The sequence below is a fragment of the Drosophila busckii genome, chromosome X (genome assembly GCF_011750605.1).
Source record: "Drosophila busckii strain San Diego stock center, stock number 13000-0081.31 chromosome X, ASM1175060v1, whole genome shotgun sequence".
Classification (NCBI taxonomy): domain Eukaryota; kingdom Metazoa; phylum Arthropoda; class Insecta; order Diptera; family Drosophilidae; genus Drosophila; species Drosophila busckii.
The window spans coordinates 8,864,150-8,879,279 of NC_046608.1; the positions used below are offsets into that span (position 1 = coordinate 8,864,150).

A 15,130-nucleotide genomic window follows, 5' to 3' on the forward strand; every position below is an offset into this window, starting at 1 on the left:
ACAAAATAAATGGCATATGTTTTATTCTCACTCAGCTAAAGCTTAGCCGATTTAGCTGCTTTATAGCTTTTTATGAGAGCGTGGCAAACAAAATTAAAATGAATATAAAAATATATGATTCATAAATTAATTGGCAAAGTTATGAACAAAAGTGTACACAAAGCAACAATCTTTGATAAGCTCTAACTTAGCGAAAGGATGTCCGATTTTAGAGTTTTATGTCCATCCTAATCGAACTGCATTCAAATTTGGAATATTAAGAATTTTCCGTTTTTTGACAAAATTAAAAGTTGTAGAATCCAAAATGTAATGATGCAACTTTGTTCCCAGCATTATGACGTACATAAAACCGTTAACAGTTAAACAATCGGTTGTTATGACTAAGAAACCAATGACGTTCTTAATTTTATTTTCTTGAAGGGATGGAGGGATTGGCCTGGCAGCTACTTTAATAAATAAGACAGCATTTGCATTTTTGTATACATTTTTATTAATTTATTTTAATTAATAATTAAATTTAAAGTGACTTTTTGTTTACATTGCGTTTTATTTGTTTTGTAAATTTTCTCTTTGGCCTATAATGAAATATTGTATTGTATTCTGTATTCTGTATTTAGTTATTAATTTAAAGTAAATGACTAGATGATAATGATGCGAAATCCAAATGGAATAATAGATTGGTTTGCTTTTGCTTATGTATTGAAAGCCCATAATAACATATACATAAATACAAGTAACTCTTTTACACGTTCTATTATTTATAAATATATGTATGTATATAGCTTTAAATAGTTATATATACTATATATAGTACGACACGTTTACATAAAATTGAGTTGAGAACGTTTTTGCATTTAACTATTTATTTATAAATGTAGAATTCAAACAAAAAATATTCAAAATTAAAAAGACATTTTCATAATTGTTTTCGCTATGAATTATAAAAAAAAATACACATAGCTTGACTTGATGATGACTAGATTTGTTCATAGACTAGTAGACTAAAGCAAGCATATAAACAATTGAGAAATGCCATTGCTTGTTGTTTCTGTTTCTGCTTCTGTTTTACGCAACACCTTTCAGGTACTTATAAAATATATTCGTTTATGCGTTATTTGTTTTATATATGTTATATGCGTAATCATATCAAAAAATGTATTAATACTATGTCCGTTTATATGGTGTGTGTGTGTGTGTGTGTGTTGTGTGTTGTGTGTAGTTTGGGTTTATTGCTCCATGATGATTGTGTCCTCGGCCTTGACATTGCCCGAATTGATCGCCTCCATGGCCTTGCTCAGCAGCGTGGCATCCTTCAGGCTTACGACCTGCACCAGCTGCGGCTCCTGGCCAGGACCACCTTGTATCATCATCTGATGCATGCCAGGTGAAACGGTAATTGTCTCTATTTGATCGCCATTTTCCACCTGAGAAAAGAGTAAGCAGTCATTAGTTAAATTGCAGTTACAAATCGATCAGCAAGCTTGAATATTAAAAGTTTATTAATTGCATGTTTAAAATGAATTTTGAGTTGAGTCTTGCTACAAATAATATTTAAATAATAATGCAGTACTTACACAGTTGGTAGAAAAATGAATAGGCTGTTGTCAATAAATAATAATTGTTTAAAATGAAACAAGAGAGAAACATAAAATCACAACAACAAAGGATTTATTCAATAAATTTGTTGAGGGGTGTGCGTGTGTTTAGGATTTGGTATTAGTTGCTTTTCTAGAGCTTTTAACTTGTTTTTTTTTTTTTTTTATATATAGCAAATATTGCATTGTTTTATAAACGTAATTAAAATTTTAACTAAAACAATTGTAATAATATAAAATAAACATTAAACAATAATAATAATAATAATAATGATAACTAGCATTATAAATCAACATAAAAATTATTTGTATGCACTGCCGATATGTATATATAAACTATTCACAATAATAATTAAGTTTATTATAAAGCTCGATTGGCTGCTTGATACATTTTCAATGCAAATTGACTACAGGGCAGGGAGTTTGGTTGGTTGGTTGGTTGGGTGGGGGGTGTGTGGGTTGTGGGTGACTAAGTTTCAATTTGTTTGCACAACATTGAACATTAAGTTTACGAAAAATAACCTAAAAATCAATTCAATTCAATTAGGCAAAAATGGCTTTTGCGTTTCCCTGTACTAACTACGCTTAACTAAAAATTAAATTACATAACATCTTCGATTGTTGTTTGAAATTGCACACAATAAAATTAACTTAGGGCAAAGCAAAAGCAAAATTTAGCTATGTATGTTGTACATTGACTGTTGTTTAACTAAATATATTTGGCTTCAATTATATAACGGCACGATCAAAACAATAAGTAACTTAAAATTAATGAAATCAAAAATAAACAAATTGCAATTTGTCTAGGAACATGACAAAATTAAATGTTATGCATATTTTTTGTTTGTTTTTTGGTTTCAATTATCAACATGTTTATAAATTTGGGTTTTGTGCTCAAAATTAAATTCATTATTTAAGGCAATTGGCGCATATATGTAAATTGTTTGTTATTTTTGATTGTTTCGCGTTTTTTTTTTTTTTTTTTGGTATTATTTGTGTTGTTGGCATTCACAATTGTTTGTTGTGTAACTAAATGTAAGTATAAATGGCAAGTGTATGCGTGTGTATGCGTGTGTGTGTGTGTGTGTGCGTGTGCAGCGCCGCTTTTGACTAGATTAGTTGTGGGTGGTGGTGCTCTATGTGTGGCTGGGCGGGCAGCTATTCCAATTGCTCTAATTTTATTGTTTTGGCAGGCAGCTGCAGCTGCAAATGCAACTGCGAACTGTTGCCAATGGTCAAACTAGCGCTATCCACACAGCGTATGGCAGCAGCAGCAGCAGCAGCAGCAGCAACAGTTGCAGTTGCATTGCTGCTGCTGGCATCTGGCAACTTGTTGCTGTTGCTGCTGGGCAGCTTGCGTCGCTTGGCACGTCGCTGCGCAGGCGTAGCCGACGGCATGGGCAATGGCATTTTGATATTATTATTATTGTTGTTGTTATTATTATTGCTAACTGTTGCTGTTGCTGCTGCTGCTGGCGCTGTTACACAGACTCTTTGCAGCGGCAATGTTGTTGCTGCTGTCATGCGTCGATTGCCCAGCGTTGGCAACATGGCAAAGCTATGCAGATTGCTACTACTATTACTACTACTATTGTTGTTGTTGCTGCTGCTGCGCGTTACGCTGCTGGCGACTGTGTTGCTGTTGCTGCTGCTGCTATTAGTATTATTATCTACCTGCATGGGTGCTAGACATATGGTGCCATCGCTCGATTGTATCTGCTGCATATTTGCCATCACCGATTGGTACATGGAGACGGGCACTGAGATGACATTGCTGACGGACACCGGATAGCCTGCAAAACGTAGAGAGAGAGAGAGAGAGAGAGAGAGAGAGAGAGAAATTGGCAACTTGCTTTAACACTTTATAACTGCAGCTACTCACCTTGACCATCCTCGGTGGTTATATAGATTTGTCCATCCTGCGCATCTGTCAAATCCACTGTCATGTTCTCATGCCCATTCACATCGGACAGACTTTGTACCGTTTGTATAGTGGCGCCGCCTTCACCCTGATGCAGCTGCAATTATAATAAATGAATTAGTTAAATAAATTATTTGTGTTTTGCTTGCTTGTTACCGTTGCCACGCCTTGCACCTGCGCTGTTGTGCCATCGGGCAGTGTTATGATCGGATTATTGGGATCCACCTGTATGAGCGAGACGGTGCCATCGGCATTCTGGCTGAGCACAGTCTGTGTGGTGTACTGTATAAAGGAAATAAATAATTATTAAATTAATAACATGCAACATGTTTTCGATTTGCTTGAAGCACAAGCACATTGTGTATTACAAATTAACAACTTAAAATTGGCAAAACAAAAATGCAGCTGCAAACAAAAGAAAATATATAAAAACTAAAATTATGCATATAAATAAAAATAGTAGTACAACATACAATATTTAAGCAATTATATTTAACAAATTATAAAAACAATGCAAATCAAACATAGACAACAGATTTAAGCAAAAGCTGAGACTGTCGAACATTATGGCAGCAAATTCTTTAAAAGTGACTTTGCTAATTTTGAGGCTCCACATAATGCTCGACTGCGCTCGCTTGGTATTGGGTTTGGGTTTGGGTTTAGTTACAAAGTCAGACTGATTAGTACGAACATCAACGTCACTGATCGTTATGGGCTCGATGCAAACTTGAGCATTGGCAATCTGTTGAGCGGTAACAGTTTGTGCGGCATTCGACTGTTGTTGCTGCTGCTGCTGCTGCTGCTGTTGTTGCTGCGCAGCTTGAGCGGCTTGTGCGGCGGCACTTACTGCAGCCGCTGTGGTGGGCACAGCGGTGGCCGTCGCCGTGCCACTGGCCGTGGTCAGCTGTATGGTCTGTGGTTGTCCCTGGCCAATTGCCTGTATGTGCACCGTATTCGATCCCTGAGTATGATGATGCTGCTGCTGTTGCTGCTGCTGATGATGTTGCTGCTGCTGCTGCTGCTGGTGGTGCTGCTGTTGCGCTGGTGCTTGGCAGATTTCGATTTTGGTGGATGCCGGCAAGGTGGCCGTGGTAGTAATTTGCTGATTGTTCGTGCTCTGGATGATTGTCGGCGCCGGCGTGTTGCTCTGCGCCGTATGCGTGGTGATCACCGTGCCCGCACTGTTGATCTTCACCACATTCACCTGTTGCGGCTGTTGGCCATACACACACACATGGGTATTTACATATATATATATATATCAATTAGCAATCTATTCCACTGCCTCACACAATTCACAAAAGTTGTGCATTTTTTTTTTTTTTGTTCTTTTGGCGCTCTACTTACTTTGCTACTTACTTGGCTGTTGGCACTGCTGCTGCTGCTGCTGACGGTGACGGTGGCTGGCGTCACATTCTGCACGGCTTGTATGGTGGGCGTGTTGGATACCAGCTGCTCCATCTCCTCGTCCTCGTCGCCGGATTGTGAAATGAGCGCGTTCACCTTGTCGTCCTCGTCGGCGAATGTGGGCAGCAGATCCTCGCGTCCATGATACTTGTAGCAATTGATCACAATCTTGCGCAGCGCATGCGTCCAGCTGATCTGCTAGAGGGAGAAGATAAGAGAGAGAGAGAGAGAGAGAGAGCGAGCGTGCGGGCGAGCGAGTTGGGGGCTCGATTAGTATGGAATTCAACGATTGGGTGCGGCATTTGAACACCCACCCCACCCACCTTCTGCTTGTCGTCCTCGGAGCGCGCATCCATGCGCACATTCGCCCAGGGCAGCTCCTTGGGCCACCAAGGCGGTCGCGTCGACTCCCTGCCCCAGCCCGGCTTGCCACGCCCCGTCGAATACTTGAGCATCAGCGGTATGAAGGCGCGCAGCTGCGCCTGCGTCATCTTCTCCACGGGCGTCGGTATGCCATCGATCACCAGGCCGGGCAGCTCGAACAGCGACGGATCCTCCTGTGGCGGCGGCGGCGCCTGCTGCGCCAGCGCATTGTCCAGCTCGTCCATCACAATGTTCTTCAGATTGCGCAGCACATCCTCGAGCGGCTTGGCGCCAAACACTTTGTAGCTTGTGTTCGGCTTGCCCGGCGTCGCCACCAGCACCACCGCCTGCTTGCCGACGCGGCCAGTGAACTCGTAGATTATGCCGCGCAGCTTGCGTAGCAAGCGATTCTGCTGACGCTTGCGCACCGAGGGATTCGTTTCGAAGCAGTGCGGCCGCTTGCGCTTCTTCGAGCTGGCAATGGCTGCTGCCGCTGCCACGCCCACTGGCCCAGCAGCCGCCAGCTGATTGGCCACATCATCGTTAACCGTTATCGTATTGAGATCAGCGTCATACAAGCTGCCCTCGCTGCTAATCAGATCATCGTCCTCATCATCGGTGGGCAAGCTCTGGATATCGTCGTCGAGCATTTCAATTTTGTAGGTGGTGCCATTGCTTTGGCCACTGGACGATGACTGGGTCTGAGTGCTGCCACCACTGCGCGCAACACCACCACCACCACCAGCAATTTGAGTGTTGCCACTCGTGGTCGTTATTGTTGTCACATTGATGCCACCGCTGCTGGAGCTGTGATTGCTGCCAGCGCCGCCAGCGCCTGCGCTGACTGTTGTTGTTGTTGTCGTGCCATTGCCTGCGGCTCTTTGGCTGCCACTTGGCGCCACGACCAGCCGATAGCTTGTGGTGGCCAGCTTGCTAGCCTAATCCTCCTCCTGCTTCTGCTCCTGATCGTGTTGCTGCTGCTGCTGCTGCTGCTGCTGCTGGTGGTGGTGGTGGTGTTGGTGCTGCTGCTGCAAGTTTTACGTTTGTGGCTGCTTCTCTGCGTTTCCCACTTGTTGTGCAACTCAAACTCCAACTGAACTATCGAAAGCCTTAAACGCATGCGCAAACTGTTTGCATTAGTGTGAAGAGATCTATGGATAGATAAAAATATTATAAAGTTATAAAATAAATATAAATATATACTCATATATTATTTATAAAAGCAATCATAGCTCAAGATATATTTATTTCAAATTGATAATATTTGGTCTTGCACGACCAGTAATTGGAGCTCCTCAGCTATGAACAGCTGATCTAGGCTTAGTATTGTATTTTTAGCCTTGCACAGCGGTGAAGAAAGCTAGCGCGCTCTCTTCTTTGCGCTTGCACTTTAACAAGCTGTTCTTTGGGCGTGCATTCGGCACTGCACTAATAAAAGCTCTAACTTCTTTTGTTTTCGCACTCTCGCTTTCTTTTTATCTTATTTTATTATTCTCGCACTATCAATTATATTATAAACTTAAAGGGCATTTGAAACAGTCGCAAATAATTCTTCGTACAGCAAAGCAAAATCGAGTCCTATTGCTTTTGAATATATCAAGTCGTTGTCGAGGGCACAGACTAATTCGAGTCTGTCCGCCATCAACTTTGTCTAATTCGAGACAATAGTTAATAATTTAACACAGCCCAATTCGGGGCTGTTAGTTAATTATATTCGTCAGCATAATCGAATGTTATGAGTACATATATGTATTAATATGTACATTGAAAATATCGCTCTAGTATAATAAACTCTCGTAATATTACTCTCAAAAGACTCAAAATCTTGAGTTGTTTTTATTCGTAAAATAAACAAAATAGCTAATAAAAAAGCTTATTAGCTCAACAGATAATTTAAAATTTACAAATCTAATTACAATTTTCTTCTCATTATATATACTCAACTAATTATTCATTTATTACAACTTTTAAGTTTATTTTTTTATGAATAAATAAGCTATATTTTGAATTTTTTTTGGTGTTTTAATTTCAAGCCAATTAAATAGTTAATAAATTAAGCTATTTTTGTAAGATTTTTAAAAACGTTTGCTTATTATCCATAAATTGAATATTTTCTTGTGCTATTTATATGAGCACAGCTGCGTTTTTTCAACTATTTATACACTGTGTTGCTAAAATAACGGCACATACTGTAGTGTACTCAACACAAGTGTTGTACACAATGCCGTAAAAAAAGAACAAAAAACAATTAGTGCTGATAAGAGGCGAATGAATCAGGTCAAAAGCGCGCATGCGCAACGCGCTACAAAATACAAAAAAAAAAAGAAAAATAATTTAAGCACATAAAGTAAGCTATATGCTATAGTTTGTAAACTGTATTATATAAGCTATATACACTGATCAGACGCTACGTCTAGCTTTAGTTTATATGTATATTGAATTTATTCCAATAGGAGTCGCTTTAATTTATGCGCTCCTGGGCTAAACAACCCTCAGAAAAGCAAAAGCTTAGCACATAGCGTTGTCTCTTTCGCACACTTACGCTCTCACACGCACACAGTCATGCGTGTGTGTGTGTGTGTGTGTGTGTCTATAGGTAATTCCAACAAGATAACAATTTCTTGTTGGTGCTCAAATTCTAATCAGCAGTAAACATTGCTGATAATAAAATGTTGGCAAAAACAACAACAAAACACAATTAGCAAACAATTGTGCGCAGACGCGACGTCAGGTTAAAGTTTATTGAATCTTGAATTGTTCTAATTGAATTTGAAATGCACACATAGCGTTCAATTAGTGGGTGGGGTGGGGTGGTGTGGTGTGGGGGGTTGGTTCGCTGCCGCTGCACGTGCGCGTTGCATTTTAGGTATGTGCATAAATTTATAAATTTACATAGCTTTAAGTTTAATTTGACAACGTTTGCATTAAATATAAAACTTTGCTTGCCTCGTTTGCTGTTTATTTCACACGCGTTTTATATATAAATTTTACACTTTGATCAGCACAAAAACAAAAGTTTATAAAAAAAAAAATTGAACACAACACAATTGCAACTTTAAGCACAACAAATGGAAACTAACGTTGTTATTGTTTTTGTTATTGTTATTGTTATGCTGAGTGCTGCGGCGGTGTCTTTTCCGCCTGCTCAGTTGAAGTTCTATTTGCGTTTGCTCAGACGACGACGACGACGACGACGACGACGACGACGACAGAACGAAGCGGCGCAGCGCAGCGCAGCAACAAGAATAAGTGATAGAGCGGCAGCGCAAACACAGCGAGAGCGACAGCAAGAGAGCACGCAAGAGAGAGAGAGAGAGAGCGCGCGCAAAAGAGAGTAAGGCGACTAGAGTAAAGCGACCACACTGCGCCAAACCACCCCACGGATTGACACAGCGTGGTGCATGCATTTTCATTTCATTTTCATTTCACAATTTTTCGGTGACGGCGACGACGACGACGACGCAGACGGCGGCGTCGACGCAGTTAAAAATCAATACTGCGCCCATGCGTTGATGTTTGCCAAGTCGGTGAGCGCGCGCGTAAGAAAGCGCAGGCGAGCGAGCGAGAGAGCAGCACAACAGTGTGACAAAGCTAGCTATAGCTAACAGCAGTCTCTCTCTCTCTCTCTCTCTCTCGCAGCAGCACTTGCTGTATATACAACTATATATATATTTGTTTGCATGTGTGTGTGTGCTGTGCTTGCTACTTGTCGTCAAGAGCGCAATATAATGTAAATGATTAAGTAGTAACTAAACTAAAAACCTTTGATTTTTGCCAAAGCTAAGCTCCAATACAACAGCACAAAAATAAACTAAACAGAGACAACTATATTAAGTCTGTTGTGCATTTCTTTTTTTTGTTTCATTTTTAGATACGTCAGCAATGGCAACGTCGACGCTGCGCAGCAGCTAGCTACCCCCAAAAGCGCTACGAAAACATCCCCCATGGACAAGTTGCAACAGCAGCAGCAGCAGCAGCAGCAAAAAGTAATAATAATAGCAACGAGCGCACGCAAACGCAATAATGATTGTATAAGAACAAAGTTTCGAGCTGCATATGGTTACGCATGCACTGCTCTCCAGCTACAGCCCAACCCCAACAATCCACCACCATGACCACCACCAGCTAGTCACCATTCACCACCCCAGCAATAGCAACGTAACAGCTTCACCACCAGACTTGCAAATATCTAACAAAATCTAGTGCACAGCGGGGTAGTTACAGACTCTGGGCACAGCAGTGGGTAGACAAATAGATCACAGCAGCACGCACTTGTTTGCAATTGATAACAAAAACATTATAATATAATTTAATTATATTTAACTAGCAACTAAATTATAAGACTAGCATACATATACAATTTGAACTTCTTTCAACTTACTGCAGTGTGCATATAATTATGAACAGCACTGTTTTACAGCAATCTTTAACTCTTCGTGCGTGTGTGTGTGCGCAAAGTTTGCGCTGAAAAGCATGCTACAAGCTTTAAATCAGGACTAACTGTGAGCAAACGACACTTGAAACATTCGATTTAATAAGTGCATACATTTGTAGCTTTAGTCTATGCAAATTACTAACTAACTGTTTGGTTTGCATTTGGCACTTGGCGCTTGCGCCTTTGGCTTACTTTTTAAATGGCCTGCATCTATTTTTTACACTCTGTTGTTGCTTTAAGTAACTCGCGCTGTTTTGCATTGCATGTGCTTTGTTTTTTTTTTTTTTTTCAGCTGCGTGTTAGTGCATGCGCCCCGCCGCCTAGCCTAGCATATGGCTAGCATGTAGAAAAAAAAAAAACAAACATATATACATAGGTATATATACATCTCTCCCACTGCGTCAGCGTACTCAATGCGGCAAGCGCTCTACATCAAAAAATAATCAATAGCTATTGTCTTACATTCTTACTCTCACTCACTCTCACTCTTGCGCTCGCGTGCGCTGCTCTGCTCTGCTCTGTTGTTCTTTCATTCTAGCCAGGCAAGCAAGCGGCTGAGCAAGCGAGTGCGCAAGCTTTTTTTCTTGCTGTGCTTTTGCATATACATGTGTGCATGTGTGTGTGTGTACTTCACGTAACGTCTACAAACACAACAACAACAACAACAACAAGACGATAAACTAGCAGATGGAACAGCAGTTGGCATAAAAAAAATAAATAATGTACGCATGCGGCGGTCGCGTTGGTGGCGGCGGCGCACACAACAAAAAGCTTAACGCATGCCCCGTTAAACTAATTTGAAATTACAGCATATAGCAGTTCTAATAAGAACTGTACTTCTGAAACAAACAGACTTTAGCCTCTACACTAGCCTCGCTTGCTATCGAATTGCTGGGCGTACGTGTGCTTTCCATCTCTCTCTCTCTCTCTCGCTCTGTTAGCAAGGCTGCTGTGCAGACGCCCACACACATACACACACACATAAATATCTGCCCTTCTGCCAAGCCAAGGGTGGTGGTGATGGTGATTGGGTTTACCACCAACCCCTATAAAAAAAAAAAATGTACACATAGTATACATGGAAACACCCGCATAACATCGAATTGGAATTTGTATATTTCGTATTAGTTTTTCCTCGCAATCCATTGCTAATTGGACTAACTGCATTACGCATACGCCGCGTTTGCGGCCTTTACTATTGCTGCTATGGTTATCTCACATATGGCATGTGCAAAGTAAAAAATCGTTGCGCAGGGAACGGCGCATGTTTGAATTACGGACATTCGCAGTAAAACGTTTGGGCATTATAGCCCACAGCGCCGCTGCCGATGGCAATTGAAAAGTCAAGCCAAGCATACAATAAGGAAAACGCTTAAATGCTTTAAAGCACAAAAAAAGGCTTCTAACAGATTATCTAACATAAGCGAATATATGATGTACATATATACATACAATTCAAATGTTGTCTGTATGCATAGCGACGCCATTTTGTCGCAAGTACGTCCGTTGAATTCAATTACATACATTAAGTATGTGTGCACGTATTTGATTATTACAGACAGACAGACAGACTTGTAATTACATAAATAGCATGAGAACATCATTATTGGGGCAAGCACATGCAAATTTTTGCCGCATTTTCATTTTCGGTTGTTTGTCGCTCAATTGGATTTTGCGTGAAAAACTTTTTGCTTACTGCGGCTGTCTGTCCGCTTTGAAGCTTTTGCGTTGCCCTGCGCGTGCACACACATACATTAACACATTCATTCAACTTGCTGTGCATCGTTGTTGTTTGTGTTGTGTTGCTTGCGTGTGTGTGTGTTTGTGTGTGTCTGGCGCGGAGCAGGCCCAGTGCAAAATTGCAGTGGAAAATCGAATATTCTTCACGTCTGCGTGCCACTCACAAACACATGCATACGCATGTATGTTCAACTTTAATCTCATGCATATATACATATATTAATTAGTACGCACCTGCGTGTAAAGTATATGTTTAAATTGTTGCTCCAACACATTTACGAATTATTCTATTGATAACACATATTCGGCATATACATACACACACATTCCGTGTGCATGTAATATGGATACACGCACATATACACACGCACACACTGACAACAAAAAAATATACACACGCGCGTTAGGTTGCCCGCTGCCGCTGCGTCGTCCAGATTTATAATCACAGCCGCATTTTACATTTGCGCACTGATATATTTTTGGCTATTTATTTGTTGTCGTATTTTTTGTTGTTTTTCATTAAATTTTTTGTTCTAGCTCTAAGAGTTAGAGATGCACAACAACCGATTAGCCACTGTCGATACTATCAATGGCGCTGTTAGTACTTTATTATTCTTCGTAACGTGAGGAGCAAGCGCTTCTCGTGAGGAGCAATGCTGTTAACCAAACATAACTATGTTAGAGACGCAGAGTTGCAACTAACACTCACAGATGCGTGAGGTTTTGAATTTTCAACTGATTCTGGCGCGCGATCTTCTATGGATTACATTTATTTAATTATTCTGCAGTTTTAGGTTGTTTCACAATCACACGTAAGCCCTTCACAAGGCAGCTAGCAATATTGTATGAAAAATCAGCTAAGCAGGCCGAATGAGGGACTGACATGCATTGAGCTCGCACAAAAAAAAAAATAACACTCACTTAAAAAAAAAGGAAGAAAGAATTCTTGAATTTCAACTTGAAATTTCGATGCGGCTTGCTTCGACAAGCGACTTTGGCGACTGCTGCTTAGCTGAGGCGAACAGCGATTTTATACAACAAATCCAAGCAACGACAATTTGTGGCTTTGCATATTCATATTTCATATTTATTTTTACACTTATATGTATATGCATGTACTTATATAATACAGATTAGGATAAATGTACGATAAACCCCTAACCGTCGAGCAGCACAAATCTTTCTAAGAAAATATCAACTTTACCAATGCCGCCCGCACAATATATATAACAAACATATGTATCATACATATATATATATATATATATATAGTGGCTTTTGGCTTATCGGCTATGGCTGGGAGTAGCCCACATGAATAAATTATACATAAGTATTTTAAATACTTACGTTGCTTTGTTTATCGTCTTGTGCTTTCAATGCTAAAAAAAATTCTTAAATATGTTGTAATAAGTGAGTAAATTTATAAGAGTATACATTTGTCTACATGCCATCCTGAGTTATGCTGCTTTGCGTTTATCAGTGACGCTTTCCGACGCGTTTCCTTCAGCTCAGCCTAGGAATGCGTCAAACTGGTGGTTATCGCTTTTTACATACTACTTATGCTTATATGATGGCATGTGGGCTGGCTGCTAAGCTGCCCCTATATTCCATTTGAACATATATGTATACAACACCAAATACAACACACAAATTTTTAAAATTCTGCACATGTTGAAGAAAGCGATATAATGCTTACGCATCTCAAATCTGATACTACCTAAGTGAGCAAAGTGGTGTAATAATGATTCATTGAAATTTGAGAATTTGATTTTGAATAAGTTATTGCCAATTGATAAGTTTAGCTATAAATCAATTTTACAATTTCCATTTCCTTATCAGATTTGTTTGGCATGCTTTATGTTCTAAAATAATACTACAAAATAAAAGTACAGTAAATCTAAAATGTTCTATAATTTGCTAATTTAATAATGCAATTTTAGAGATTTATGTGAATCAACATTTTATTTGAACTTAAAATTATCTATGTAGATTTGCTAAAAAAAATGTATAGCATACTTTTCATAAAATATGGAGATAAAACTTGCATTAATCATAACTACGCGGGCTAGTGAGCCACTAAAATGGACAAGGGGCATGCATTGGAATTACTTAATCATTTTATTATTTTATACTGTAGTGGCATTAGTTGCACTTGCCATAGACAGTTGTGGTGCTGAGTGTTGATGAACGGATGTCGCTCACTGTCAGCGGAGTCTCAATACTTGTTATCACATTCACTTGAACCGATATAAAGCGCAAAAATTGTTATGAAGACAACACCGTAAGATTGAATAGTTATGCCGGCCGGTTACTAAAGCAACGTTATGTGTCAAGCGTGTTGAAAATAACGCGCACTTTACTTTCGCAGCAGCAGCAGCCGCAGTAACAACAACAACCAGAGGAACAAGCCCTTTTTGTGCAGCAAAAAAAAAAATGCGTCGACGTCGCCTCTTAGTCGCTGGCCATATTACAATAACAGGACAGTCAGTGGCGCCGCGAATCCGCTTACAACTTTCGGTTGGATATCGGTTTCGATTTCGGCTCCCTTAGACCAGGCCAGGCCAAGCCGGCCCCATGGTCATGGCCCCATAGCCAACTGGATGTATTGTGTGTTACCCATGCAGTCGACCCAGCGACCCAGTAAGCCCCGGCTTCTCTTTTCCCTTACGGTTGGCATGGCTCACTATCAAGTCAAACACATATACAAATACAAATACAGATACAAGTATCCATGAGGCGTATTACGAGTGAGTACTACGTGTCACACACACGCTTATACACAAATGTCGGCAACGTGGACAGAACTGCGCCTGCGTCTGTTTTGAAAGACATTGTACTGTTGGCACTAGTCCATTTGAATAAATAATGCCCTACTAATGAAAGTTGAAACGAAAATAATGAGCCAATTATACTTAGATATATTTTATTTGACATCATTTAACTTTTGAGCTTAACAATTTTATAAATTGATTGACTGATTGTTTGCAGCGTATAAACTATTCGTTCTGGGCAAATAGAATTCCTTCACGTAGCCTTGAGCTTGGTCCTTTGCACATTTCACGCTGTTTGTTTGGCCTTGGTGCTCAATGTTTGTTATTGTGCACACTCCCATACAAACGCACACGTGCATACCCCATACATACACACAGTCGCTACATAACCTATTTAACGTTATGCTGCCATTATTATTGATTCTTTATGTATATACATTTATTGAATTGCCACACCCCTTTTTTATGATTAGCACTGCAACGACAGAGCTTTTTGCAGCATAACACATTCTGACAGCTACCAAGTAAGCTTAGCACCCTGAAAGTTATTTTAAGATTTATTTCAAAAAGTTAGACATGTAGTCTGTAGCTGATGGTGGGCATGGCTAGTAAACTTAGTGGCCATTGGGTTGTCTTAACCAATGGTACCAAGTAAATTCTTTAATTACTTAAATCAGTTTTGTGCAATAAGAAGATTAAAAATGTAACGGCTGCAATTTAGGCATCCATTGTGCATTGAATGATTAAATTGTCTAGTCTTGAGTTCATATTATTATCTATTATTGCATTTACATATTAATAGTTTAAGAAATCGAATTTGGGTTGCGAACATTGTTGCCCAACATCATTTGAGTTTATGATTTAACAAAAGAAAAAATAAATGGACCAAATTTGAATA

The 15,130-nt window shown here is 39.9% G+C and overlaps 2 protein-coding genes across 7 annotated transcripts; both read right to left on the minus strand.

Annotated features, from left to right (window-relative positions):
• Nucleotides 1-935: 935 nt before the first annotated feature.
• Nucleotides 936-6,217, minus strand: LOC108606774 (DNA-binding protein Ewg). Of its 6 annotated transcripts, XM_017997191.2 has the most exons (7): nucleotides 5,247-6,217; nucleotides 4,864-5,118; nucleotides 4,208-4,729; nucleotides 3,673-3,798; nucleotides 3,478-3,613; nucleotides 3,270-3,388; nucleotides 936-1,424 (listed from the first exon to the last, which is right to left on the minus strand). In XM_017997191.2, the coding sequence occupies exons 1-7, from the start codon at nucleotides 5,934-5,936 to the stop codon at nucleotides 1,227-1,229; spliced, it is 2,046 nt and encodes a 681-aa protein (XP_017852680.1). In that variant the 5' UTR covers nucleotides 5,937-6,217; the 3' UTR covers nucleotides 936-1,226. The 6 variants fall into 6 exon arrangements, with proteins under 6 accessions (XP_017852680.1, XP_017852682.1, XP_017852677.1 ...); XM_017997193.2 differs by lacking the exon at nucleotides 936-1,424 and having other exon boundaries at nucleotides 2,562-3,388; nucleotides 4,364-4,729; XM_017997188.2 differs by lacking the exon at nucleotides 936-1,424 and having other exon boundaries at nucleotides 2,562-3,388.
• LOC108605030 lies at nucleotides 6,068-12,002 on the minus strand. The gene is made up of 2 exons (XM_017994597.1): nucleotides 11,696-12,002; nucleotides 6,068-6,437 (listed from the first exon to the last, which is right to left on the minus strand). Exons 1-2 carry the CDS (start codon nucleotides 11,734-11,736, stop codon nucleotides 6,068-6,070), a joined length of 411 nt encoding a protein of 136 aa, XP_017850086.1. The 5' UTR covers nucleotides 11,737-12,002.
• Between the last annotated feature and the right edge of the window lie 3,128 nt (nucleotides 12,003-15,130).